The sequence below is a fragment of the Sminthopsis crassicaudata genome, chromosome 1 (assembly GCF_048593235.1).
Source record: "Sminthopsis crassicaudata isolate SCR6 chromosome 1, ASM4859323v1, whole genome shotgun sequence".
In the NCBI taxonomy this organism is placed as follows: domain Eukaryota; kingdom Metazoa; phylum Chordata; class Mammalia; order Dasyuromorphia; family Dasyuridae; genus Sminthopsis; species Sminthopsis crassicaudata.
The window spans coordinates 71,328,336-71,353,559 of record NC_133617.1 but is presented as its reverse complement, the minus strand read 5'-3'; the positions used below and the strand labels follow the sequence as shown (position 1 = coordinate 71,353,559).

The window sequence follows — 25,224 nt, the reverse complement described above, 5'->3', positions numbered from 1 at the left end:
TCTCCAGAGCCAAGGAGTCTTTCCTTGGACCAAAGATTTTTTAAAAGGGGGAGGGAAGTTTTAAATGTCTTTTTATTCTTTGTCATAAGGGATGTGAGGGAGAACTTGGGCGAATGAATGCAAAGCTGGAGTGCATCAGTGAAATTTTTAAGTTCAGAAAATCCAAGGCATCTACTACAGTGGGCAGCACAGCCACAAACCCCATCTGCGGTCTCCCGGCCCGATAAGAGGAAGAGTTCCATCCCTATGTCTGCTCGGAAGGCCAGATTTGGCATTAGAATCCCAGAATTAGCTGCCTTTCTTGCTCTGTTTACACTATGTAGGCACTGTGCCAGCTGGCCTCTGATGACTTCACTCTGTAGTTAAGTCTCTCCATGTCTGTCTAAATTCCTAGTTGTCATTTATTACAGCAAATTAATATTCCATTCTATTAATGCTCCCCTTTTGTCTCACCGTTCCTCAGGTGACGAGGAATCCAATTTGTCTCCAGTGCTTTGGTACCAAGAAAGTTGGTATCGGCTGGGGTTTTTGTGTCTCTGGGTTGATGTAGGGCTAAGGGTTGGTTGGCCTGCTGATTCACTCCTGATGGTGTGATTTAATCTTCTTCTGAATATTTCTGGCAGACACTATCTTTTCATGTTTTCACTGTGCTTTTGAAGGAAACACCCAGGAGAGGGGCTTCCCTAAGGTCTCTTTTAAGGAAGTTGTGGTCATCACAGCCACCCTGGCCCCTAAGTTAGTCTTAGCTTTCCTTGCTTGCTAAGATAAAATTAAACTGCTCAAGGGCCTAGGGCTGAGGTTAGGCTGGGGAGTCCATCACAGGGTTGGGGGAAGGGAGGGTGTTTTGAGAAGGAGGGAGTTAAAGGGAGGAGGTGGAGGCTAAAGCCCGAAGACAAAGTGAAAGAGCCAGGACGGACAAGGGAGACACATTCCAGAATTCTGTCCCCTCTTCTGGGGCTGTGACCTTGCCCATGGCCAGTAGGGGAAGGGGCCTGGTCTGAGAGGGAAGACAGGCCCTGATGGCGCTGGTGAGGATCTCCGCCCCCCCCAAGCCTCTGCTGAGGGGTGTAATGGGGAGCCACTTCCTGTGGAGTTAGGCCCTGATCCTGCCCCCTCCCCATCCCTGGTCAGGCAGAAGGACATTCCAGCACAACCGCCCTCCCCTCCAGCCCCACACAGCACAGTGACGACAGCCACAGTCACTGACACTTTAATGTCTTCACTGGGATGGTGGCAGGAGGAGCCAGGAGGTGAGCACCTCGAGCGCCCAGCGGGACAGCTTCTTCTGTCCAGCCTGTGGAAGGAGGGCCTGCTCGGAGGAGGCCAGCTCTGGGCTCACATCCTCATCTGTTCCTCTCTTTGCTCCAGGTGACAGAGGCCAGGAAGGTGCGGATTTCCATGGGCTGCAGAGTGACAGCTGAGGGGTCCAGGGAAGGGGCTGGCTGCAGAGGAGCAGGGCCTGTCAGAGGGAGACCAGAGAGATAGGAAGGTGAGGGGGTATCCCAGACCCAGGAGGTCTCTGGGGCTCCCCAGGGAGAGGGACTCAAAACAGCTTTCCTGCCCCCGCCCCAGCCTCTACCTCCTCCTGAGCTGGTCCTCCACTGGAGCCGGGTGGCCTTGGAGAGTGGCTGGTCAGCCGACAGAGTGGTCTCCTCCAGGTGGCTGATGGTGAAGGCTGAGAAGAGATCCTGAGAGACCACGAGATGATGGGGCTCAGTGGGGCCCTGGCCCCTCCCATTTCCCTCTGCCCTTCTCTTGGTCCTCCCCTCCACTCACCTGTAGGTCCAGAGTCACTGGCTGGGACAAGTTGAACATCCTGTCCTCCCCACGCTCAAAAATGTGCTCCAGGCGCAGCAGGACAATGCTGGGGCCCCAGCGGGCCAGGGTCAGCAGGTGCACAGCAGGGGGGAGCTCTCTTCGAAGTCCAGAAAACTGCCACAGAGAGAAGAATGGGTCTGTGAAGCAGTCTCTTCCTATGCTCTCCCCCCTAGCCCCCATCTTGGACACACTCTCACCTGTGTGAGTGCACGGCTGCCTGGGCTGTAGGGGGTGCCCTGCCCTGAAGGGGCCAGCACCAGCTGGGGGGCCAGAGCTTCCCTCTGGGCCTGGAGGCGGTGTCCAGCAGCTGCCGCCTCGACTTTGTCCAGGAGCACCAGGTGCCTTCCCCGCACCACCAGCCCTGTGCCAGGCTCATCCCCAGGCTCCAGCAGGGCCTCCCCCACCCCTCGGTTATCATCCAAGAGCAGGCGCCGGTGAACCTGCAGGAGCACAGGGCATCACTTAGGGGACACAGAAGGCTGCCAAGGCCCGCCCCCATGGCTCTTTCCCTCCCTATTCCCCCAGACCTTTTCACTTCACTCACCATCAGCTCCAGGGAACCGTCCCTCAGACTGCTGCCCCCCTGGGACCGGTCTGTTAGCACTGTCAGCTGGACCTGCCCATCCTGGGGGGAAAGAGGGAGTCACCACAACTCTTTCTGGGAGAGTAGAGGGCTCCAAGCTCACTGTAGCTGCTTCCAGGGCCCCAGAGACTTGGGTCACTGAGCCCAGTGACTGGCCGATTAAAAAGCACTTCTAAGGTACCTACTATGTGCCTGCTGGCACCAGGATAAGCACCCAAGGTCACAAAGAGTCTTCACCCTCAGGGAGGACTGTGCCGTGAGGGGAAGAGGCATCCATGAGCTCACAGCAGAGAGGAAGCGACCTGGGAGAGGGAGGTCCAGCCCTGAGGGACCTGCAAAGGCCCCCTGCAGAGGGCCACTCTACCTTCTGACCTCAGCACAAATCTGCCCTTACCGTGATGTAGAGGCGGCTGCTGACGGGGTAGTAGTTGCCAGCCACAGGCTCAGTCTGGTTTAGGTCCCACGTGGGCCGATAATCACGCCTGCAGAGGTAGAGACAGGCTGAGTCATGGAGGGATCACTCCAGGCTGCGCCACCCCGCTGTCAGGCAGAACAGGAGCAAAGCCGGGAGCCATGGCTCCATGAGGAGGCCCTGCTGGGGACGGGGCTCGGACCCACATTGGGCCACTACTCCTCATCTAGAGGAGATCAGTCTATTGGAGGAGAAAGTGTGGAGAGGGGTCTAGGGGTGTGCGTGAGTGTGAGGGTCTGTGTGTGTCTGTGTGTCTGTTTAGGAAAGGCTACATTTAAGGAATGTACTTGAGTTAAGCTTTGCAGGGAAGCAGGGGATTCTGCCCGACCACGGGGGGGACAGAAGCGCCAAGACAACGCCATGCCGGAGGGGCAGAGAGAAGGCTCGTCTGGGTGACAGCAGGGCTGCCGAGGAAGGCCAGAAGAGCCGCCCAGAGCCACGGCCCAACGGGCTTCCCGTGCCAAGCATTTCACTAAGAGCCTCCCAGGGATCTGGAGGTGTGGTGGAAGCCACGTCTTGCCTCAGCTTATCTGGCACACAGGAGGGAGGAGGAGAAGCCAGGCTGGCAGGACCCCCGACTGCGTGCTGGCAGAGGCCTGACTCTATGTGTGGTCATCACGGGTCCCTGGCAGTCTACAAGACTTGTTCAGTGTCACACCATGGCAGGGCTGAGACCTGAATCCAGCTCTTCTGACCCAAGCCCCAAACTCTCTGCCGGGTACCAAGCCCCCTCCGGTCCTTAGTCTGGAGCAGGGTGGGAGGGGGTGAGTGTCCTACCTCCTCTCCAGGATCTCCCGTCCGTTGCTGTCAGTGTAGAAGCGCCCATTGGTCTTCAGCTGGGAGTCAAAGCGGCTGATAATTTCCTTCCCCCAGCCATCCCTGGAGGAGAGACCAGAGTCAGAGTCAGACCAGCCCCTGGCTTCCTTCCTCACTCTCACCCCCGCTTTGCCTCGCCACTCACCCCACGGGCACGGGCCCGACAGTCCACTCCAGCTCCACATGCCGCTGCCCAGGATACAGCCGCACAACCTGGGAGCACCAGGCAGAGAAGTTCTGATGGACCTCCTGAACCAGGACTTTCTGGGGGGGGGGGGGGGGGAAGAAGAGGGCACTTTCAGGGGAGAAAAACTCACTCCAGCCTAGCCTAAGCCCCTCAGGCCACCTGTAGGACTTCAGCCTTGCCCTTCCCGGGGCCCCTTTGACCAAGGCTTCCCTGCTCCACGGGGGACCCACTCTTTCCTGATCAAGTCAGTCAACCAGGGAGCCCACTGCACTGTGGGCACGTTGCTAGGGGCTGGTGACAAGAAGGCAGAGCATCAATATCCCTGCAAGCTCCCAAAGAAGCTTAAGGTCTATCAGGGCAGACGACATGGAAGAATATTTGGAATTTTAAAAAAAGAAAAGATTATTTGGAATAAACAGAAAATCAACACAAGCAGAGAGGCAGATAAGGAAAGGCTCCGAGTAAAAGCTTGAGCCAAGCCTTTTAGGAAGCAAGGGGCATTCAGGGGCAGAGGGAAGGGGGCAGTGCGTTCCAGCTTAGGGGGATGACCAGTGCAAAGGCCTGGAGGGGGTAGATTGAGAGAGAAAGGAGAGAGCCAGGCTAACTGCACCACAGAGCCAGCAAGGGGAAATGCATAAGGAGGCCACCAGAAAGAAAAGTTGGGCTCAACAGTTTAGAAGTCCAAACAGAGGAATTTATATTTCATCCTGGAGGCAAAAGGAAGCCAGAAGAATGTATCTAAGTAGGGCGGTCACATGGTCAGACCCTGGGCTTTAAGGTCAGTCTCTGGACTGAGGAGGGCATCACAGCAGTGTGGGAGGTGAGCACGGCGGCCTGAGGAGAGCGGAGGTCGTCTAGGAGGGGATAGATCCCAAGGAGGCCGTGGCACAAACTGGCCCAGGAGGGAACATACAGAGCCCAGGAGGCCGCAAGAGGACAAAAGGAGAGGAGTTTGAGGGAATGTCAGTGAGTATGTTGAATTTGAGGTGTCTCTGGGATGTTCTGTTTGAGACGTCTAACAAGCAGTTAGATGCCAATGTAGAACTGGAATTTTAGAAAGAAACTGAGGCTGGACATACTGGAATTCTAGAAAGAAACTGAGGCTGGACATACAGATCTGCAGAGATGAGAGTTAAAACAGCCTCGTGGAAGCTGTTGTGAGACAGAGACACAGAGATGAAGGCAAAACAGCGGAAAGAGACAGAGAGAGAGAGAGAGAGAGAGAGAGAGAGGGACCAAAGCACAGCTTGAGGGTCTCCTCACAGTTAGGCTTTTCCGAAGGGAAAGGCTGGGGACTGAAAAAGCTGACTGGGGGAAGGTATCAGGATGTCTGAAATAAAGTTCTCAAAACATGAGACATATGCTGCATTAGAAACCCACAAATTAACATTCTCTATGGTGCTTTTACTTTGTTAAACTTTTCCTAAGTGCATTTTAATCTGGTTTATCAGGCTACAAATCTGACTCTTTTGCCCTAGCATATACTCATATTACCAACCTCCCTTGCAAGGCTCAGACTGCTGGTATAATTTGATCCCTGTGATTTTCTGCATCTCAGGTGACCTACTCTAGGCCTGATTCAAAAGGAAAATGACACTTTTTCCCCTAAAAATATATCCAGGTATAATGGGATTGGTTTAGCTGGATGTTCTATACAGAACCTATTTTTTGGTGGTACAATAAACAGCTAGTTAAGAAGATAATGTCTTAGAATAGATTCCTAAAATACAAATTAAAATAAAAAATCTCAGGGTCTTGGTTAGAGATAGAATATTTCTTACAAGGACTGACATTGAAAAAAAAGGGGGCTTTAGAAAACAAAGGGGAAAGAAGAAAACTGCCTCTACATATTTCCCAAACTAAATGCCACAAAGAATAATTACAATACAGGAATAATAGTAGAGATATCCAGAAATTCACTAGAGATTCCAACTCAAAAAAAAATCCCAAACAAACCCTCAACTAAGATCTCTGGCTTCACATGTAGGTACAAGTGAACTAAGATTTTCTAAGGGGCATCCATCCCATGCCATGATGGGCAGCTCTGAAGAATGGAATCCTCAAGGCCCAAGGTTTCCATGGAACAGGGAAAGTGACCAGTAAACAGGGAGTTAACTCATAAACTAAACTACTACCAAACTTTTATCTCACCATCTTCTGCCAAAAAGAATAATCTTACATTGGAAAGGACCAAACAAAACAGGGGGCAGTAAAACCTGAAAATAAGGGAAATAATACTAGCCCCTGACTAAACCATAATGAATTAAGTCACTAGGCTCACAGGAACTGTTGAGTTAGAAAAATGAGAACTAGCCACTGTAACAACTGATGTGGCCAGTCCTAAAGCATAGTTAGTAAGGGTCCAATGTTAATATGAGTAAAGGGCTCTAGGAGAAATGCCCCAGGGATGGGCCCTTTGCTATTTAAGATATTTAGCAATAACTTGAAGATATAAGTGATATGCTTACAAAATTATAGAAGTCACAAATTTGGAGTAACAGATTAAGTAAAATTGATGAAAGGACAAATTCAGGATCTTAAAAAAACAAAAACAAAAAAACCCCAACCAAGACTTCCGGCCAAGATGGCGGCGTGGAGGCAGACAGCTGCTTGAGCTCCTCGTTTTCTCTCAGAACTTCCTCATAACAAGCCTCTGACTTAATGCTTGACCCAGAAAGAAATCCACAAAATATCACCAAGAGACGACATCCTTGAAAGTTGCCAGAGAAGGTCTGTGTTTGTTCGGGGGAGGGTCAATCAGACTGGGCACAGACTGAGGGCAGGCAGCCAGAGCAAGACAGGCAGCTCACACAGCTCAGACCGGAGGGGGAGGGGTGTGATCTCTGCCGTTTCTGTGAAAGGGCTTTTGACCCAGTGTGGATGCTCCGTCTTGGCAGCAAGCCAGGATCAGTGGAGAGGGTGTAAACACCGGAGGTGAAGATTAAAACCCCAGAAAGCCAGCGTCTCTCAGAGCCCGGCCACCCCCAACCCCCACCTGGACTGACTCGGTGTGTTCTCGGAGCCTCAGAGCGCAGACTCAGTACAGTCATTGCTGTCCTGTTAGTGGCTCTCTGCTGCCCTACCCCCAGTCTGTAGAGGAAGCCCATTAATACCATCCAGCCCCATCCCCCGCAAAACAGACCAATTGTTTCTCTTGTCAGTTTGTTTTCTTTGATTCCTACTCTGACAAAATGAACAAAAAATTCAAAAGGGCTCTAACCATTGACAGCTTCTGTGTGGAGAGGGAGCAGACTCAACAATGCTGAGGAGACTAGGAACAGACTGTCCCCAGATGTATCCCCTGAGAGGATATAAGCTGCTCCTCAATACAAAAGAACCTCAGTAGAGAAATCAAAAAGGCTCTCACAAGAGAGCTGGAAGAGAAATGGGAAAAGGAAAGGGAAGCTTGGCAAGAGAGCCTGGAGAAGTCATCCCATGCATTCAAAGACAGAGTGGATAAAGAAATCAAATCATTGAGAAACAAGATTAGTGAGCTGGAAAAGGTAAACAACTCCAAGGAAAACAGGATTAGTGAGCTGGAAAAGGTAAACAACTCCAAGGAAAACAGGATTAGTGAGCTGGAAAAGGTAAACAACTCCAAAGGAAAAGAGGATTAGTGAGCTGGAAAAAGAAATCAGCTCTCTAAAAAATAAAATGGATAAAATGGAAAAAAATTCCATAGAAGATAAAAACTCAATTGGACAATTACAAAGAGATATAAAAAAAGTGAGTGAAGAAAATACATCATTGAAAATTAGACTGGAACAAGTGGAAATGAATGACTCAAGGAGAAACCAAGAGGTAGTCAAGCAAAACCAGAGAAATGAAAAAATTGAAAAGAATGTCAAGTACCTTACCAGAAAGACAACAGACCTGGAAAACAGATCCAGGAGAGACAATTTGAGAATAATCGGACTCCCTGAAAAATGGGAGGAAAAAAAGAGCTTGGACACCATTTTCGAGGAAATTATCAAAGAGAACTGCCCAGACATTCTGGAAACAGAGGGTAAAATAGACATTGAAAAAATTTATCGATCACCTACTGAAAGGGACCCTAAAATCAAAATGCCAAGAAATATAGTGGCCAAGTTCAAGAACCATCAGACAAAGGAAAAGATATTGGAAGCTGCTAGAAAAAAACAATTCAGATATGGAGGATCCACAATAAGGATAACCCAGGATCTAGCAGCGTCCACATTAAAAGAACGAAGGGCCTGGAACATGATATTCCGAAAGGCTAAGGAACTTGGTATGCAGCCAAGAATAATGTACCCAGCAAGAATGAGCATCGTTTTCCAGGGAAGAAGATGGACATTTAACGAAATAAATGAATTCCATCTATTTTTGATGAAAAAACCAGACCTACATAAAAGGTTTGATCTTCAAATACAGAACTCAAGAGATTTCTAAAAAGGTAAAAAGAAATCTTGAGAACTATACTTCTGCCAAAAAAATATGTAAAGAACATATGTACAATTTGTCTTAGAAACTAGAGGTGGAAAGGAGATTATATCATAAAAAAGTGTAAAGTGGTGGTACTACATCTTATGAAGAGGCAAAGGTAACCTATTATATCTGAGAGAAAGAAAGGAGGGAGATGAACATAGCGTGTATCAATAGACATATTCGATTTATGGTGAAACTTCTTCCACTTCATTGAAAAGTGAAAGGGAAGGAGTAAGCTAAGGGGAAGGGAATACAGTAATTTCAAGGAAAAGGGGTAAAATAAGGGGAGGATCTTTAAGGTGGGGGAGGGATCCTAAAAAGGGAGAGCTGTGAAAAGCAAGTGGTGTTCACCAGTTTAATACTGGATAGGAGGGTAAAAGGGAAGGAAAGGGGAAAAGCATAAGCAGGGGTTAATAGGATGGCAAGCAATATAGAATTAGTCCTTCTAACCATAAATGTGAATGGGGCAAACTGCCTCATAAAGAGGAAGCAGTTAGCAGACTGGATTAAAAGTCAGAATCCTACTATATGTTGTTTACAGGAAACACACCTGAAACAGGGTGACACATACAAACTAAAAGTAAAAGGGTGGAGCAGAATCTATTATGCTTCAGGCAAAACCAAAAAAGCAGGAGTAGCCATCCTCATCTCAGATCAAGCAAAAACAAAAATTGATCTAATTAAAAGAGATAAGGAAGGGCATTATATCCTGCTAAAGGGCAGCATCAATAGTGAAGCAGTATCAATATTAAACATGTATGCACCAAGTGGTGCAGCATCTAAATTCTTAAAAGAGAAATTAAGAGAGCTGCAAGAGGAAATAGATAGCAAAACTATAATAGCGGGAGATCTCAACCTTGCACTCTCAGAATTAGATAAATCAAACCACAAAATAAATAAGAAAGAAGTCAAAGAGGTAAATAGAATACTAGAAAAGTTTGATATGATAGATCTTTGGCGAAAGCTAAATGGAGACAGAAAGGAATATACTTTCTTCTCAGCAGTTCATGGAACCTATACAAAAATTGATCATATACTAGGGCATAAAAACCTCAAAATCAAATGCAGTAAGGCAGAAATAGTAAATGCATCCTTTTCAGACCATAATGCAATCAAAATAACATTTAATAAAAAGCCAGGGGAAAATAGACCAAAAAATAATTGGAAACTAAATAATCTTATACTAAAGAATGATTGGGTAAAACAGCAAATCATAGACATAATTAATAACTTCACCCAAGAAAATGACCATAATGAGACATCATACCAAAATGTGTGGGATACAGCCAAAGCAGTAATAAGGGGAAGTTTTATATCTCTACAGGCCTACTTGCATAAAATAGAGAAAGAGAAGGCCAACGAATTGGGCTTACAACTAAAATTGCTAGAAAAGGAACAAATTAAAAACCCCCAGACAAACACAAAACTTGAAATTCAAAAAATAAAAGGTGAGATTAATAAAATTGAAAGTAAAAAAACTATTGAATTAATTAATAAAACTAAGAGTTGGTTTTATGAAAAAACCAACAAAATAGACAAACCCTTAGTAAACCTGATTAAAAAAAGAAAAGAGAAAAAGCAAATTGATAGTCTTGAAAATGAAAAGGGTGAACTCACCACTAATGAAGAGGAAATTAGAACAATAGTTAGGAGCTACTTTGCTCAACTTTATGCCGATAAATTCGATAACTTAAATGAAATGGAAGAATACCTTCAAAAATATAGCTTGCACAGATTAACAGAGGAAGAAGTAAGTAGTCTAAATAGTCCCATCTCAGAAAAAGAAATAGACCAAGCTATTAACCAACTTCCTAAGAAAAAGTCCCCAGGACCAGATGGATTTACAGGTGAATTCTACCAAACATTTAAAGAACAACTAACTCCAATGCTATGTAAACTATTTGAAAAAATAGGGATTGAAGGAGTCCTACCAAATTCCTTCTATGACACAGACATGGTACTGATACCTAAACCAGGTAGATCGAAAACTGAGAAAGAAAACTATAGACCAATTTCCTTAATGAATATTGATGCTAAAATCTTAAATAAGATATTAGCAAATAGACTTCAGAAAATCATCCCCAGGATAATACACTATGACCAAGTGGGATTTATACCAGGAATGCAGGGCTGGTTTAATATTAGGAAAACTATTAGTATAATTGACCATATTAATAATCAAATTAATAAAAACCATATGATCATCTCAATAGATGCAGAAAAGGCATTTGATAAAATCCAACATCCATTCCTACTAAAAACGCTTGAGAGTATAGGAATAAATGGACTATTCCTTAAAATAATAAGGAGCATATATTTAAAACCTTCAGTAAACATCATATGTAATGGTGATAAACTAGAACCTTTCCCTGTAAGATCAGGAGTGAAACAAGGTTGCCCACTATCACCATTACTATTCAATATAGTACTAGAAACGCTAGCCTCAGCAATGAGAGCTGAGAAAGAGATTCAAGGAATTAGAGTAGGAAATGAAGAAATCAAATTGTCACTTTTCGCAGATGACATGATGGTATACTTAGAGAACCCCAAAGACTCTGCTAAAAAGCTATTAGAAATAATTCAGAATTTTAGCAAAGTCGCAGGATACAAAATAAATCCACATAAATCCTCAGGATTTTTATACATTACCAACACAATCCAACAGCAAGACATACAAAGAGAAATTCCATTCAAAATAACAGTCGATAGTATAAAATATTTGGGAATATATCTACCAAAGGAGAGTCAGGAATTATATGAGCAAAATTACAAAACACTTGCCACAAAAATAAAGTCAGATTTAAATAATTGGAAAGACATTCAGTGTTCTTAGATAGGCCGAGCGAATATAATAAAGATGACAATACTCCCCAAACTAATCTATTTATTTAGTGCTATACCAATCAGACTCCCAAGAAACTATTTTAATGACCTAGAAAAAATAACAACAAAATTCATATGGAAGAATAAAAGGTCGAGAATTGCAAGGGAACTAATGAAAAAAAAGTCAGAGGAAGGTGGTCTAAGTGTACCAGATTTAAAGCTATATTATAAAGCAACAGTCACCAAAACCATTTGGTATTGGCTAAGAAATAGACTAGTTGATCAGTGGCATAGGTTAGGTTCACAGGGCAAGATAGTGAATAAAAATAGCAATCTAATCTTTGACAAACCCAAAGATCCCAAATTTTGGGATAAGAATTCATTATTTGACAAAAACTGCTGGGAAAACTGGAAATTAGTATGGCAGAAACTAGGCATGGACCCACATTTAACACCACATACTAAGATTAGATCAAAATGGGTCCAAGATTTAGGCATAAAGAACGAAATCATAAATAAATTAGAGGAACATAGGATGGTTTATCTCTCAGACTTGTGGAGGAGGAAGGAGTTTGTGTCCAAGGGAGAACTAGAGACCATTATTGATCACAAAATAGAACATTTTGATTACACCAAATTAAAAAGTTTCTGCACAAACAAAACTAATGCAAACAAGATTAGAAGGGAAATAACAAATTGGGAAAACATTTTTACAGTTAAAGGTTCTGATAAAGGCCTCATTTCCAAAATATATAAAGAACTGACTCTGATTTGTGGTATATGAAGGTTATGGAATATTATTGCTCTGTAAGAAATGACCAAGAGGAGAAATACAGAGAGGCTTGGAGAGACTTACATCAACTGATGCTGAGTGAAACGAGCAGAACCAGAAGATCATTATACACTTCAACAATGATACTGTACGAGGATGTATGCTGATGGAAGTGGATTTCTTCAACATAGAGAAGAGCTAATCCAATTCCAATTGATTAATGATGGACAGAACCAGCTACATCCAGAAAAGGAACACTGGGAAATGAATGTAAACTGTTATTTTTACCTTCTGAATCCAATTCTTCCTGTGCAACAAAAAATTCGGTTCTACACACATATATTGTATCTAGAATATACTGTAATCTATTTAACATATATAAGACTGCTTGCCATCTGGGGGAGGGGGTTGGGGGAGGAAGGGAAAAAATCTGAATAGAAGTGCAAGGGATAATGTTGTAAAAAATTACCCATGCATATGTACTGTCAAAAAAATGTTATAATTATAAAATAAAATAAAAATAAAAAAAAAAAGAAAAAAAAAAAATCCCAACCAAACCTCTTTGAACAAATCTAAAATTAAATTGACTAGAAGGAATATAAGATTTATATTTGGTTCAAAAATTAGCTCCCCAAGTAAAGGAAGAAGAAGGCACTGCGATCAATAGTCTATCTGAAAAAGTTCTGGGGACTTCAGTGGACCACATGGAGGGATGTGCTACAGCAATCAAAGGAGCCGGTGTAATCTTGGGTCACAGTGCTGGGTATCACTTCCAGGAATCTACAGGCAACATCTTGGCTGTGGTAGGTCCTGCTCAGACTCATGCAGGGTAGGAGGTAATCAGGGGCTCCATATCATATCCCCTCACAGGCTCAATGCTACGGCCCAACTGGCCCACTTGCTGTACTGCACATTCCAAATTCCCTCCCACCTCCAGGGTCTTACGAGGCTGGTGGCCATAGCCTCTAACTCTCAGAAGCTCCAGTTCCTCTCCAGACTTGGCTTGGATGCCGCTTCCTTCAGGAAGCCTGTCTTGATTTCTCCAGTTGCTAAGGCCTCATCATGACATCTTTCCCATCCCCATAATACACAGGGTTTTCCCCAGATCTTCACTGGCATGGGCAAATCCCATTTCATCAATTCCATCTCGCAGATGGTCCATAACTCAGTCTTAGCATTGTGGGAGAGGTTAAGCAGCTTGCCCAGGGTCACAAAGGAACATTGTTTCAGGTCTTGAATCCAGGTCTCCCAACTCCAGGCCAGCTCTCAGCTGTGCAGACTGTGGCTTGCTTTGTACCTACCCTGGATTTATTTACTCTAAGGGCAGGGATTCTCTCATTACTTTCCAGCACTAAGCACTGTCCTTTTAGGTGGCCTGCTGACTGCTCAGGTTCTGAACAACAGGGAGAAAGCTGATAAGCAGAAGGGCCTCCAGGGAAGGGGGCAGTGCCCCATGAGGTCTGCCCTCCCAGGGTGCACACGGTTACCCTGGATCAGAGAAGACTAGAGACAGGTGGTGATCATGGGGCCCAGAGACCTGATTTCTCTTGCTTGGCCCCAGGGACAAAATGAGGAGCATGGAGTTGCCACTCTAAGCCCAAATTGCCCAAATATCGTTCTGGTGGAAGTTCAAGAACAGAGAATGCTAGGGGCGCTGGCCACAATACCAAAGCAGAGAAGAGTGCTAGAATTTGTAGCCCCGGGGGACCAGGAGCCCTTTGTAGATAAAGACCCAAACACAGAGCAGTGACCACACCTCTCCCAGATCATACTCCCTTGGAAGCACCGAGAATTTATAGATTTCCAGAACTAGCTCTGAAAATACCAACACAAAAAAGTTTGGAGCTGGGACAGTGCTGAGCGAGCAAGTGATTAGAATCCAACTTTAACAAAGTTCAACATTAAGAAATAGACTAGAAAAATGAACAAACAAGAAAAGAATTAGACCACAAAAAGCTACTCCAATGATTTCTACCTACTGTTCATCCTTTGTTCTCAAAGAGGACCAATGGCATCAGGAAGGTGATGAGATGACTTACAAGTGAATTGGATTTAAGTGAGGTAGCCTCACTAGCCTCACTCTCCTCTGGAGCTATCTGGATCCAGTGGCCAGATATATATCAGACTAAGACATAAACTCAGAGAGACAACGATATTTAAAATAAATACAAACAAAGCCTCAAATAAAACTGCTTGGACCCAATTCAGCAACAATTCCTGGAAGAGTTAGAAATAAAAAGGAAAAAGTAGGAAAAGAAAAAAGGATGATAATAGAAAATTATGAAAAGAGAATTAAAGGCTTGGTAAAAGGGGCACAAAGAAGACTGAAGAAAAGTACACTTAACAAATTTGGCTTAATGGTAAAAGAGGTATAAAAAAGAATTCCTTAAAAAATGAATTGGCCAAATTTCAAAAAAAAAGGCATAAAAACTCACAGAAGAAATTAATTCTGAACACTAAAACAAAGTAAAAAGAATGAAAAAGCTGAAGAAAATGTGAAATTGGAGTCACAAATGTCCCAGAAAATAGATCAAAGAGAGATCATTTAAGAATTATTGGATTATCTGAAAGCTATGATCAAAGAAATAGCCAAGACATCATATTTCAAGAAATTATCAGTGAAAAGTCCTGTTATCTTAAGTCCAAAAGGTAAAATAGAAATGGAGAGAATCCGCCAATCATCTCCTGAAAAAGATTCCAAAATGAAACCTCTTAGGAATTATAGCTAAATTCCAGAGCTCCCAGGTCAATGAGAAAATACTTCAAAGAATTAGAAAGAAACAATTCAAATATTATAGAGTCAGGATAGGATAAGATTTAATTGCTCCTACATTAAAGGATTCTTGGAATATGATCTTGTACAAGACAAAGAAACTAGAATTACACAAGAATAATCAACCCAACAAAACTAAATATGAAATCCTTCAGGAGAAAAAAATTTAAATAGAGGACTTTTAAGCATTCCTGATGAAAAGGCCAGAGTGGAATTAAAAAATCTGACTTTCAGATCAAAGACTCAAGAGAAATATAAAAAAATAAACATGAACAAATATTGAAAATGGTCTCAATAAAGTTAAACTGTTTATATTCCTTTATGGGAAGATGACACATTTAACTCCTAAGAACGGAGTCAAATTAATAAAAATAATAGCCATTTCCCAATTGATAAATGGTCAAAGGATATACACAGGCAATCTTCAGAAGAAGAAATCAAAGTCATATGAAAAAATACGCTACATTATTATTGATTAGAGGAAGGCAAATTAAAACAATTCTGAGGTACCACCACACACCTATCAGAAATGACAAATGCTGGAGGAGACAAGAAAGAAGTAGGTATGTCAATGATAATAGTATTCTATCATAATCATAGGCTACAACTTGTTCATCCATTCCCCAATTAATGGGTATCCTTTTAATTTCCAATTCTCTGCCATTATAAAAATAGGTGCAATAAATATTTTTGTACAAACATTTGGGATAAAAATTCATTATGTGAAAAAAACTGTTGGGAAAACTGGAAATTAATATGGCAGAAATTAGATATGGATCCACACTTAACACTATATACCAAGATAAGATCAAAATGGGTCCATGATTTAGGCATAAAGAATGAGATAATAAATAGATTAGAGGAACAGAGGATAGTCTACCTCTCAGACCTGTGGAGGAGGAAGGAATTTATGACCAGAGGAGAACTAAAGATCATTATTGATCACAAAATAGAAGATTTTGATTACATCAAACTAAAAAGTTTCTGTGCAAACTAATACAAACAAGATTAGAAGGGAAGTAACAAATTGGGAAAATATTTTTACAGTTAAAGGGTCTGATAAAGGGCTCATTTCCAAAATGTATAGAGAACTGACCCTAATTTACAAGAAATCAAACCATTCTCCAATTGATAAATGGTCAAAGGATATGAACAGACAATTCTCAGATGATGAAATTGAAACTATATTCACTCATATGAAAGAGTGTTCCAAATCACTACTGATCAGAGAAATGCAAATTAAGACAACTCTGAGATATCATTACACACCTGTCAGATTGGCTAAGATGACAGGAACAAATAATGATGAATGTTGGAGGGGATGTGAGAAAACTGGGACACTAATACATTGTTGGTGGAGTTGTGAAAGAATCCGGCCATTCTGGAGAGCAATTTGGAACTATGCTCAAAAAGTTATCAAACTGTGCATACCCTTTGATCCAGCCGTACTACTACTGGGCTTATATCCCAAAGAAATACTAAAGATGAGAAAGGGACTTGTAGGTGCCAAAATGTTTGTGGCAGCTCTTTTCATAGTGGCTAGAAACTGGAAGATGAATCCATCAATTGGAGAATGGTTGGGTAAATTATGGTACATGAATTTATGGAATATTATTGCTCTGTAAGAAATGACCAGTAGGATGAATATAGAGAGGCTTGGAGAGATTTACATGAACTAATGCTGAGTGAAATGAGCAGAACCAGAAGATCACTATACACTTCAACAACAATATTGTATGAAGATGTATTCTGATGGAAGTGGATATCTTCAACATAAAGAAGATCCAACTCACTTCCAGTTGATGATGGACAGAAACAACTACACCCAGAGAAGGCACAATAGGAAATGAATGTAAATTGTTAGCACTAATGTCTATCTACCCAGGTTACTTACACCTTCTGAATCTAATACTTAATGTGCAACAAGAAAATGGGATTTACACACATGTATTGTATCTAGGTTATGCTGCAACACATGCAATATGTATGGGATTGCCTGTCATCTAGGGGAGGGAGGGAGGGGAAAATTTGGAAAAATGAATACAAGGGATGTTATTTAAAAAAAAAAAATTTACTCATGCATATGTACTGTCAAAAATTTTTTTTTATAATTTTGTAATTATAAAATTAATTTTAAAATATATATATTTTTGTACATATATGTTGTTTTCCCTTTTGTTTCATTCATCCTAGTTGTGGTAGTGATGAATCAAAGGGTATGTATGATTTTATTGAATTTAAGTGAGGCAGCCCCCACTGGACATAGTTCCGGATTGTTCTCCAGAATGGTTAAATCAGTTGTGGCACATGATTGTGATAGAGTACTATTGTACTATTGAAAATGAAAAAGGGGGGTGGTTTCAGCAAAAAAGCATGTCGTGAATTGATGCAAAGTAAAGTGAGAATGGGAAGATCATTGTACACAGCATGAATAAGGCTATAACGATGATTCACTGTGAAAGATTCGGCTATTCTAATCAATACAATAAATAATCTAAGACAATTCCAAAGGATTCAATGAAAAAATGTTATTCACCTCCAGAGAAATTGATGAACTCAATACAAATTAAAGTATAATTTTCTCCCTTTTTTTTTCCTCAAAAAATATGGACAATAGAGAAATGTTTTACATGACTTCACATGTATAATTGATATTGTATTGTTTGCCTTCTCAGTGAATGGGGGAGAAGATGAGAGAGAATTTGGAACTCAAAATTTAAAAAAGAAGAATGCTAAAAAGAACAAACACCATATTCTTAAATGTTTAAAAAAAAAAAAAAGAAAGAAAGAATTGTTAACACTTAATATTCAGAAATATTGAAGGAATTCTGGTTCTGGTATATGTTGTACTAAATGAAATGCAAAGCTCCTTCCAATTCTGAAAGTTTACTTTACTTTTGGCCAACCAGAAATTTTCCTAGTCTCTAGTTGGCTTGGGGGAGTTCTAGCTATACATTCTTATTTCATTCCCATTTTAAATCTCAAACATTCTTGCACTTGCAAGAATATGACTGCTTTCTAGTTCTCAAGAGGCTCACAGTTCATAAGTGACCCCCTCCCATCTTTCTACACCCCCCCATCTCAGAATTTCGCCAAATCTAGACAGCCACATCTCCCCCTAAATACCTTCACTACACGGGTTTTGACCCAGTGACTCAGAAGAAATGGTTTTGTTTTGTCTGGCCTGAAGATGTAGGCCCCAGAGGCCTGTGGGTGTGTGAAGTCCCCACTGCTGGCATTGTACCTGGCGTGGAAAGACACACAGGAAAGCAATAGGTTAGACTGACCTCTCTTATCTCCTGGTACACAAAGATTCCTTATCAAAAGCCCCTGGTAACTCTTTATAGGTTTCTCTGTTCTCCACTTACCAGTAGAAGGTCTGACTGACTGGCAACCGCAAGCCCTGGTCAAGGTTTTCGATCTCCTGCATCAATCCAGTATTTGGATCAAATGTAACCCGGAGATGCTGAACAGACAGAAAGACAATTGGGAAAGCTCGGGAGTGGGGGAGGGGGATGGAAATGGGGTCACCTAATCACAGAGTAGGACCCCAGCCATCCCAACCCATCTCCCTAACAAGTGGCTGTCCAGACTCTGCCTGCAGACCTCAGAGGAGGAAGAGGAGGAGAAAGCAGTCTAGTCTACTCTAAGAGAGCACTGGGAGGAGTTTTATCTCAGCATCAAGCCTAAACCTGCTTCTCTGTTATTCTATCCATGCATCCTCATTCTGCCTTCTGGAACCAACACCATCTAATCCCTTCACCACCACGTAAATATTTCTTAAAGACTTGAGTCTTTTCTTCTCCCAGATAAACAAGTTGAGTTAGCCCATAGAGCTACTACTCCTCCATGGCTTGGGCTCAAGGCCCTCCTTGTGGTCTTCCTTTGACCTACCAGTGATCTGAAGTCGTGGCACTCAGAACATCATAATCCAAATTGGGAGATAGGGGAAAATGCAGAAGGAGCCTCGGGCTTACTCCACAGCCCAAGCACAGCATAGGGGGCTGACAACCTGGGCTGGAGGGAGGTTGACCTATAGTATCCAAAGGGATCTTGAGAGGTTCTCAAACCTTTGGGCTGAGTTGAATAAGAAGAAATTCAATAGGGATCAATGATATGTCATAGACTAAGGTACAAAAGAATCAACTTTACTAGTATCAAAGTCAGGAAGTAGGGTTAGGCAGTGGATCTGAAAAAGATCCAAGGGTTGTAGTGGACTGCCAATCTCTGTAAGTCAGCAGTGTGCTATGGAAGCCATATGGGATGTTGGGTCGCATTAAGAGGGGTGAAGCTTCCTGGAATAGGGAAGGGAAGGTCTACTGCCCTGGACAAATCTCTTTGGAGGACCGAGCTCAGCTCTGAGCACCATAGGTTAAGATGGACATTGGCAAGCTGAAAGGGCCTCTGGAGAAGGGCAGAGGACAGTAAAAGTATCATATGAGAAATTGGAGGGAATTGGAAACGCTTACCCTGGGAAAAAACACTCAAGGGGGAACATAATGGCTGCTTTAAGTTATCTAATGGCCACCTAATGGTCACAAAGTCAAATTGAGGCTCAATATCAGGAAAAGTGTTGCCAAATGGAACTGTCTTCTCTCAAGAAGGAATTTTTCATCTCCTTCAAGCAGAGACCAGATGTCCATTTGTTGGCTATGTTCTCATGGTGATTCTTTCAGGGCCTGAGTTGGATCAGACAGTCCAACTGAGGTTCCTTTCAATTATGATTCTGTGATTCTGAAAGGAGGGCCCATCTCCTGAGAACCAAAGTTGCCTTCCTTCCTCCTGGCCTTATGAGCCATTTCCCACTCTTACCTCCTGCTCTCAGCAGCTCACCTCATTCTGGATGACCAGGGGGTCAGAACTCTGGGCCACAGGGGCAGAGCAACAATCCCTGAATCTGGGTGTTTTGCTAGGCAGACGAGTCACTGAATAGACGCTGAAACCCAGGGGAGGAGCTGAAGCTGGAAAAATCAACTCAGGATGGAAATTCTTTGATCCTTCAGCAGACACATCAATAACCTGGGGTGAGAAATAGGGACAAATTTATCTCCCTAATCCACAAGCTTGTTGGGGAAGTTGTCCCGAAAAAGGACAGCACTTATACTCCATCCTGATCCTTTGCATTTTAAGGGAAAATGATACATCCGAGCTCAAAGGATAGAGAATGTGGAAATGTCAGTAACTAAGATTAGGAGAAGAAATTCTTGGAGGCACAAGAGGGAAAGTTGAAAGGGCAACAAGGACTAGTGTAGAGAGTTTGTATGAAGGGGAAGGGAGGTGGTTGGGGAGAGGTCAAGGAAAGTATAAAGGAATACCTCGCTGGGCACAGTCTGCCCACTAGGACTTCTCACATGGTAGGCCCAATCACTGACAGGCAATCGCACAGTCCAGGTGACACTCCATGCCAAGGGATTATACAAAAGAGCCTGGAACTGAGCAGCCCAGAACAAGACATCAATCAAGACTCTTGTGTCCCCCCACTCCATCCTTGCTCCCAGGGTCAACCCCAGGCTTACTGGCTCACTCCCAGAAAGCTCATCCACTCTCTTCCCTCTCCTCCTGGGCCCAGCCCCACTTACTTGGCTGGCTGTCTGGGTCAGTGGGCACACACTCATGTTCAGCTGGTTACAGAACACAAAATCCTCCTTGGAGCCCCCGAGGTTTGCCAAAGCGTTGCTCACCAGCACCTGAGGGAAGTACAAGTGTCCACCACAGGAACCCTAACCCTTTCCAGCCTCCCAGGTAGTCTGCCTGGTCCAATCCTGGAACTGTCCCATACCTGACATCTCTCCCAGCCTGCAGCCAGTTGCCGGGCATAGTCATTGGCCACGTGCTGCTTGGATGTGCCAGTGACAGCATCATGGTGTTGGGCCACAGCCATGGCTTGTCCTGCGGAACCATAAGGTATGTGAGGCTCAAGTGGGTTGGGAGTAACTAAAAGGCTGGGAATTGGGAAGGAAGAAAATGTTCTTCCCATAAGTCCTAGGGAAAAGCTCATCCCCCAACCCCTACCCCAGGAACCCAGGCACCTACTGAGGCGAGCACTGCCACCTTGTCCATAGGGTCCCTCTAAGGCTGCAGGCCCAGCCAGTACTTCCAGCTGATTACAAACCTAAAGGGAAGAGGATATGAATGAAAGTGTTTAAGGATCTGGGGAAAACCAGACAAAACCTTTCCCCCTTCCTTTTGTCTCCTCCCTTCCCATTTTTCCTATTCCTTTCATCCCATCCTCAATGAACCCATCACCTACTCCCAATATGCCATCTTCCTTCCAGGAATTTTCATCCCTTTCCCAAAGACTCTTCCTCTCTTCCCTCCCCAGAAGTCCCTCATGCTCCTCTCCTCACAAGACTCTACCCCGCATAGCATCCCACCTGTAGAAATTTATGACTCAGGCGCTCATAACGCTTGAGGGCAGGGCGGCTGGTGAAGTAGCCAGTCCAGAACTGGTGGGGGCCGTCTGCGTATGGGAAGAAGTCATCCTGCTTCACTGACCTGGGGCATGGAGGTAGGACACGAGTTACTGTCTGCCCCAGGACCACTGGGGCTCCCTGCCTCTCCCTCGCCCCTCTCCCCCACCCCCAATCCAGTACCAGGTGAGATTGGCCTTGTTTAGCTCCCACAGGTAACAGGCAGGGGTAGAATAGAGGACATTGATCTGGCTCCCTTTGCTTTGCTGTAAGGCAAGAGGGACAGGAGGGCTGACTGACTGGCCCTCCCATTGCACCTGACTGCTCCCCTCACCCCCCCCCAAAGACATTCCTTCTCTCATCAGACACATGTATGTACGTACCTGAGCATTGACCATCTGAATCAGCTTATCCATGTTCTTGAACCATATATTGGCATTTTCATAATGGAAATCACTCCCCATGGTCATCACGATGTGGTTAGTGCGGTAATGTTGCGCCTGTATAAGGGGAGACAGGTCAGGATCCTCAGCTCCTGCACCGGCTGCCAGGGAGAGGGACCAAGGTACAGTTTTCCCCCCAGCCTCCACCCCGAGGCTCCAGCTGGGGCTGCTGTCCAGGATGAAACATCCCACAAGACTACCCGTCATCTTTCCCTGAACCAGCAGAAGACAATGGCCCAATTCCATAAGCCTAAGGAGGGAGCCCTGAAAATGAAGAAATCTTGGAGCTTGTGTCTAAAAGGGAGAAGCCGTGGACTGGCTGTCTGAGGTTGCTGACACACAGGGATCCTGATATATGACCTGGAGAGCAGAGATGTTCAGGAAGTAGTTGACCAGTGCTTTGGCATTGTATTCTGGGCTCTCAGGATCATCCACCAGCGGGTAGTCAAAGCAAAGCGTATCCCAGCAGAGATCCGGGGGTGGGTCGTAGCCATTGGGTAGGACACCTGCGAGGGGACGAGGGGGTCATGTCAAGAGCTCCCCCAGCTGTAGCCCCTCTTCCTCGACTTCCAGTTGTCCCCAGGCTCTGGAAGTGCCTAACAAGTTTCGGGGACAAATGGGGGGCAGTAGGGGAGACTTTCACCAGTGAAGAGGTCGGCTTGAGGAGGCTGTAAGTTGGCACTTGCTCTCCAGACCTGCTCCATCTCTTTCTGAGTCTTCCTCCTGTTCTTGTCCTGATAATCCAGACGGCCAAAGAAATAGCCATCAAAGCCCATCTGCAGGAAGGGAATCAGAGAGAGGTCAGGGCTTGAGGGGTTCTCTCTAACAATGTCTGTGGGGAAGGACAGGAAAGGGTGGCAAGATGAGGCATAGACCTGGGCAAAGAGGGAAGCCTGCTCCCTCGAGTGGCCGAAGGGATCAATGTGCCAGGCTACTCGGGGGCGACCACAGTCCCCAAAGGTGTCTTTCAGGAAGTTCAGCCCCAAAGTCATCTGGTCAATGCTGGCTGCGTAGAACGTAGTAGCCTCATCATTCATGACCCAGCCTCCGTTGGCAAACTGCAGCCTCCCTATGAGGTGGAGAATGGGTCAGGGGAGTCACCCCAAAGAAGAAGGCCTAAGGCCCCACCTTCTGCCCTCCCAAAGCCTGCCTGCAAGCGGCACAGAGTGGGCACCAGGCTGCCACGCCGCTCTGGGCCACAGCGGGCCCCCTGAAGAATACCGCCCCTACCCTAGGGCCATTGCTCACCCTGGCAGACTAGCTGGCGCACTTCCTGCTGCCTCTGGGCCGTCTGCTGCTTCCACCAGTAGGAGAAGAAAGCGATCTCAACATAGATGAAGCGGCGAGACTGGTTGGCCAGCAGAGCTGATACCACCGAGTCCAAGATGTACTGCACCCCAGCATGCTGAATGCCGTCTCGGACTGTGGGGATGTCATGTAATTCAGTTTACTCAACTATTCAGTAAACACCTGCTGGGCACGAGGGCCTGCATTTGGTGCTATGGCTTAGAAATGAAATCTGATCATCAGAGAATTCTGAGGAAAGAACATTTCCAGCTGGAGTGACCGGGGGAACATCACAAAAAGAAGATGGAATAGATGTGGATAGAGAAGAATGGTCCTTTCTAGGCAGTGAAAATGGAATAGAAAACAGGATTTTAAAAAGAAGGGAATTTTAAAATAGTTCCTTTTAGCTAAAATCAAGCATACGAAGTGGAACCATAGGAGGTAGCTGGGAGGAGGTAGCCTGAAACAGTCTACAGTGAGGTTCCATTGCCAGGGTCAGGAATGTGCTGAGCAGTAAAGAGCTGCTGAAGATTTTTCATCAGTCCAGAATGAGGGATTGGAGTATTAGGGATTACTTTGACCAGAATAGGGAACACATAGAATACCAGGGAGGCTGATTAGATTACATAATGGTCTAAGTGAGAAAGGGAGGAGAATTTGACCTAGGGTGGTGGCCTCATGCATGGAAAGGGGACAGATGAAAGAGATAGGATGAAGGTCGAAGTGACTGGATTTGTCAACCTAGGCTCGGCTGGGGGGGGTCAGGACGCCAGAGGTACCTGAAGTTGGTGACCCATAGGGTGATATATGGCTTTAACTGGGAGAATGCTGGATTTGGTCAAGTCGCCTTAGGAATTCCCTGGCTCACCTAGAGTGGAGACTCAAGGATTTGTGAAGCTTAACATGCTGTGCAAATATGAGTTATGATTATAGCGATGACATCAACAAAAGCAGAAAAGTGGAGAGGCAGGTTTGGAGTCAGGAAATGAAGAGTTTAACGTATGTCCCACTTTCTAGCAGGATATTCCCTAGCTCTCGGGAGACTGGCTGGGATTGGAAGTAAAGATTGTGTATGGAACCGCATCTAGCCACAGTCATGGGGTAGTTACACAAACATGAAGCTTTTGCACACCTGTTACTATATCATCAAAGCTGCTAAAACACAGAAACAATGGGTGGAGGTTGCAGGGGCAGATTTGGGACTGGGGTCATAAAAGGCTTTCCAAGGAGAAGGGAAGGGCTCAGAAGAGGGGAGCTCTGCTTGGTTTCAGACGGGTTACAAGACAGCTTCTCCAAGGTGCAGGAGAAGGGATTCTACCTCAGGGAGGGGGGAGGGGGGCTAGCAGCCTGACAAGATCATTTCCAGCTCAGATCATCTGATTCTCAGATCTGCTTAGGATGCTGATAACTGAAGCCCTGGGAACAGATAAGATTGTAATGCACAAGGAGAGAAAGAAGGCGGAGAGACTTCCAAGTCAGACCAGGCTGAGGGCAGAATTGCCCTTGGTCCAGGACACCCAGGCCCTCCCGGCTGGGTAATCCAGAGCCCCAGCGGCCCTTCCCCTTACCTCCATAGAAATACTGATCCACGGTCTTGAGCCAGCCGACATCATCGTGGGTATGGGGCAGGAGGTGCACATTGAGCATAGAGGGCTGGGTAACCGGGCACAGCTGGGCAATGGGCAGAGACCCCACCATAGGGACTGTTAGTCCCCCAAACGCCCAGCCCCTGGCCAGCCCCACCTCCGAGTAGGGTCCCAAACCACAGAATTCGGGAAAGCCTCGGGGGTCACTAAGGGGGGGCATTTGATGAGCTTCCTTGCATTCTCACCTAAGCCGCGACCTGACACTTACAGGACCCTCCCCCAAAAGGCCGGCCCCAGAGCCCCGCGCTGCGCTGCCCACTGGATGCCCCTTTCACCGCTGAAGACGTGAAGACATACCCAGGAAACCCGAAGCGGTCAGGGTGCAGCGCGCCTCCCTCCCCCACCCTGGGCCACTTCCCCTTCTCTCCCCGCGCTAGGCTCGGACTTGGGGGGGAGGGCGCGCGGGCCCGTCTCAGCCCCGCTGCACGCCGCCCGGCCTCTCACCTCGTAGTAGCCGCAGTGGCCGTCCCCGGCCCCCACACTCAGCGCCGCCGCCAGGAGCAGCGTTCGCAGCGGGAACCCCGGAACCCGCGCCCAGCAACCCCCGGCCATCTCTCGTCTCCCCAAGGACAGCCCCAGCCTCCGCGGCACCACTCGATCCCCAATCGCCCCACTATCCCCGGGGGCACCCGCCGCCCGGCCCTTTAACCCCTTCCTTCGAAGGGGCCGGACCCCGGAACCGAGATCCGGCCAATGGCCTGCGGGGGGAGGGCCCGTCACCGAACAACCAATCAGGGGCGCCGGGGGC

The 25,224-nt window shown here is 45.4% G+C and overlaps 1 protein-coding gene across 1 annotated transcript; it reads right to left on the bottom strand.

The window, feature by feature from the left end:
* Positions 1–1,194: 1,194 nt before the first annotated feature.
* MAN2B1 (mannosidase alpha class 2B member 1) lies at positions 1,195–25,173 on the bottom strand. Its single transcript, XM_074290778.1, has 24 exons — positions 24,921–25,173; positions 24,399–24,501; positions 22,792–22,965; positions 22,419–22,612; positions 22,187–22,319; positions 21,904–22,049; positions 21,484–21,600; positions 21,284–21,366; positions 21,065–21,185; positions 20,724–20,802; positions 20,470–20,579; positions 20,270–20,377; positions 20,006–20,122; positions 19,524–19,709; positions 18,059–18,156; positions 17,817–17,934; positions 3,835–3,953; positions 3,651–3,752; positions 2,796–2,883; positions 2,363–2,443; positions 2,016–2,258; positions 1,777–1,932; positions 1,580–1,688; positions 1,195–1,459 (listed from the first exon to the last, which is right to left on the bottom strand). The coding sequence occupies exons 1-24, from the start codon at positions 25,026–25,028 to the stop codon at positions 1,344–1,346; spliced, it is 3,009 nt and encodes a 1,002-aa protein (XP_074146879.1). The 5' UTR covers positions 25,029–25,173; the 3' UTR covers positions 1,195–1,343.
* Between the last annotated feature and the right edge of the window lie 51 nt (positions 25,174–25,224).

What these genes read in the sequence shown, in the direction of transcription:
- MAN2B1 (XM_074290778.1), bottom strand. Translation starts at nt 25,028, where the DNA reads ATGGCCGGGGGTTGCTGGGCGCGGGTTCCGGGGTTCCCGCTGCGAACG. An exon ending in GTCAGTCAGACCTTCTACTG is followed by an intron (nt 17,935 to 18,058) that starts GTAAGTGGAGAA and finishes TTTCCACGCCAG; the next exon opens with GTACAATGCCAGCAGTGGGG. An exon ending in CAGTGACTCTGGACCTACAG is followed by an intron (nt 1,689 to 1,776) that starts GTGAGTGGAGGG and finishes GTGGTCTCTCAG; the next exon opens with GATCTCTTCTCAGCCTTCAC.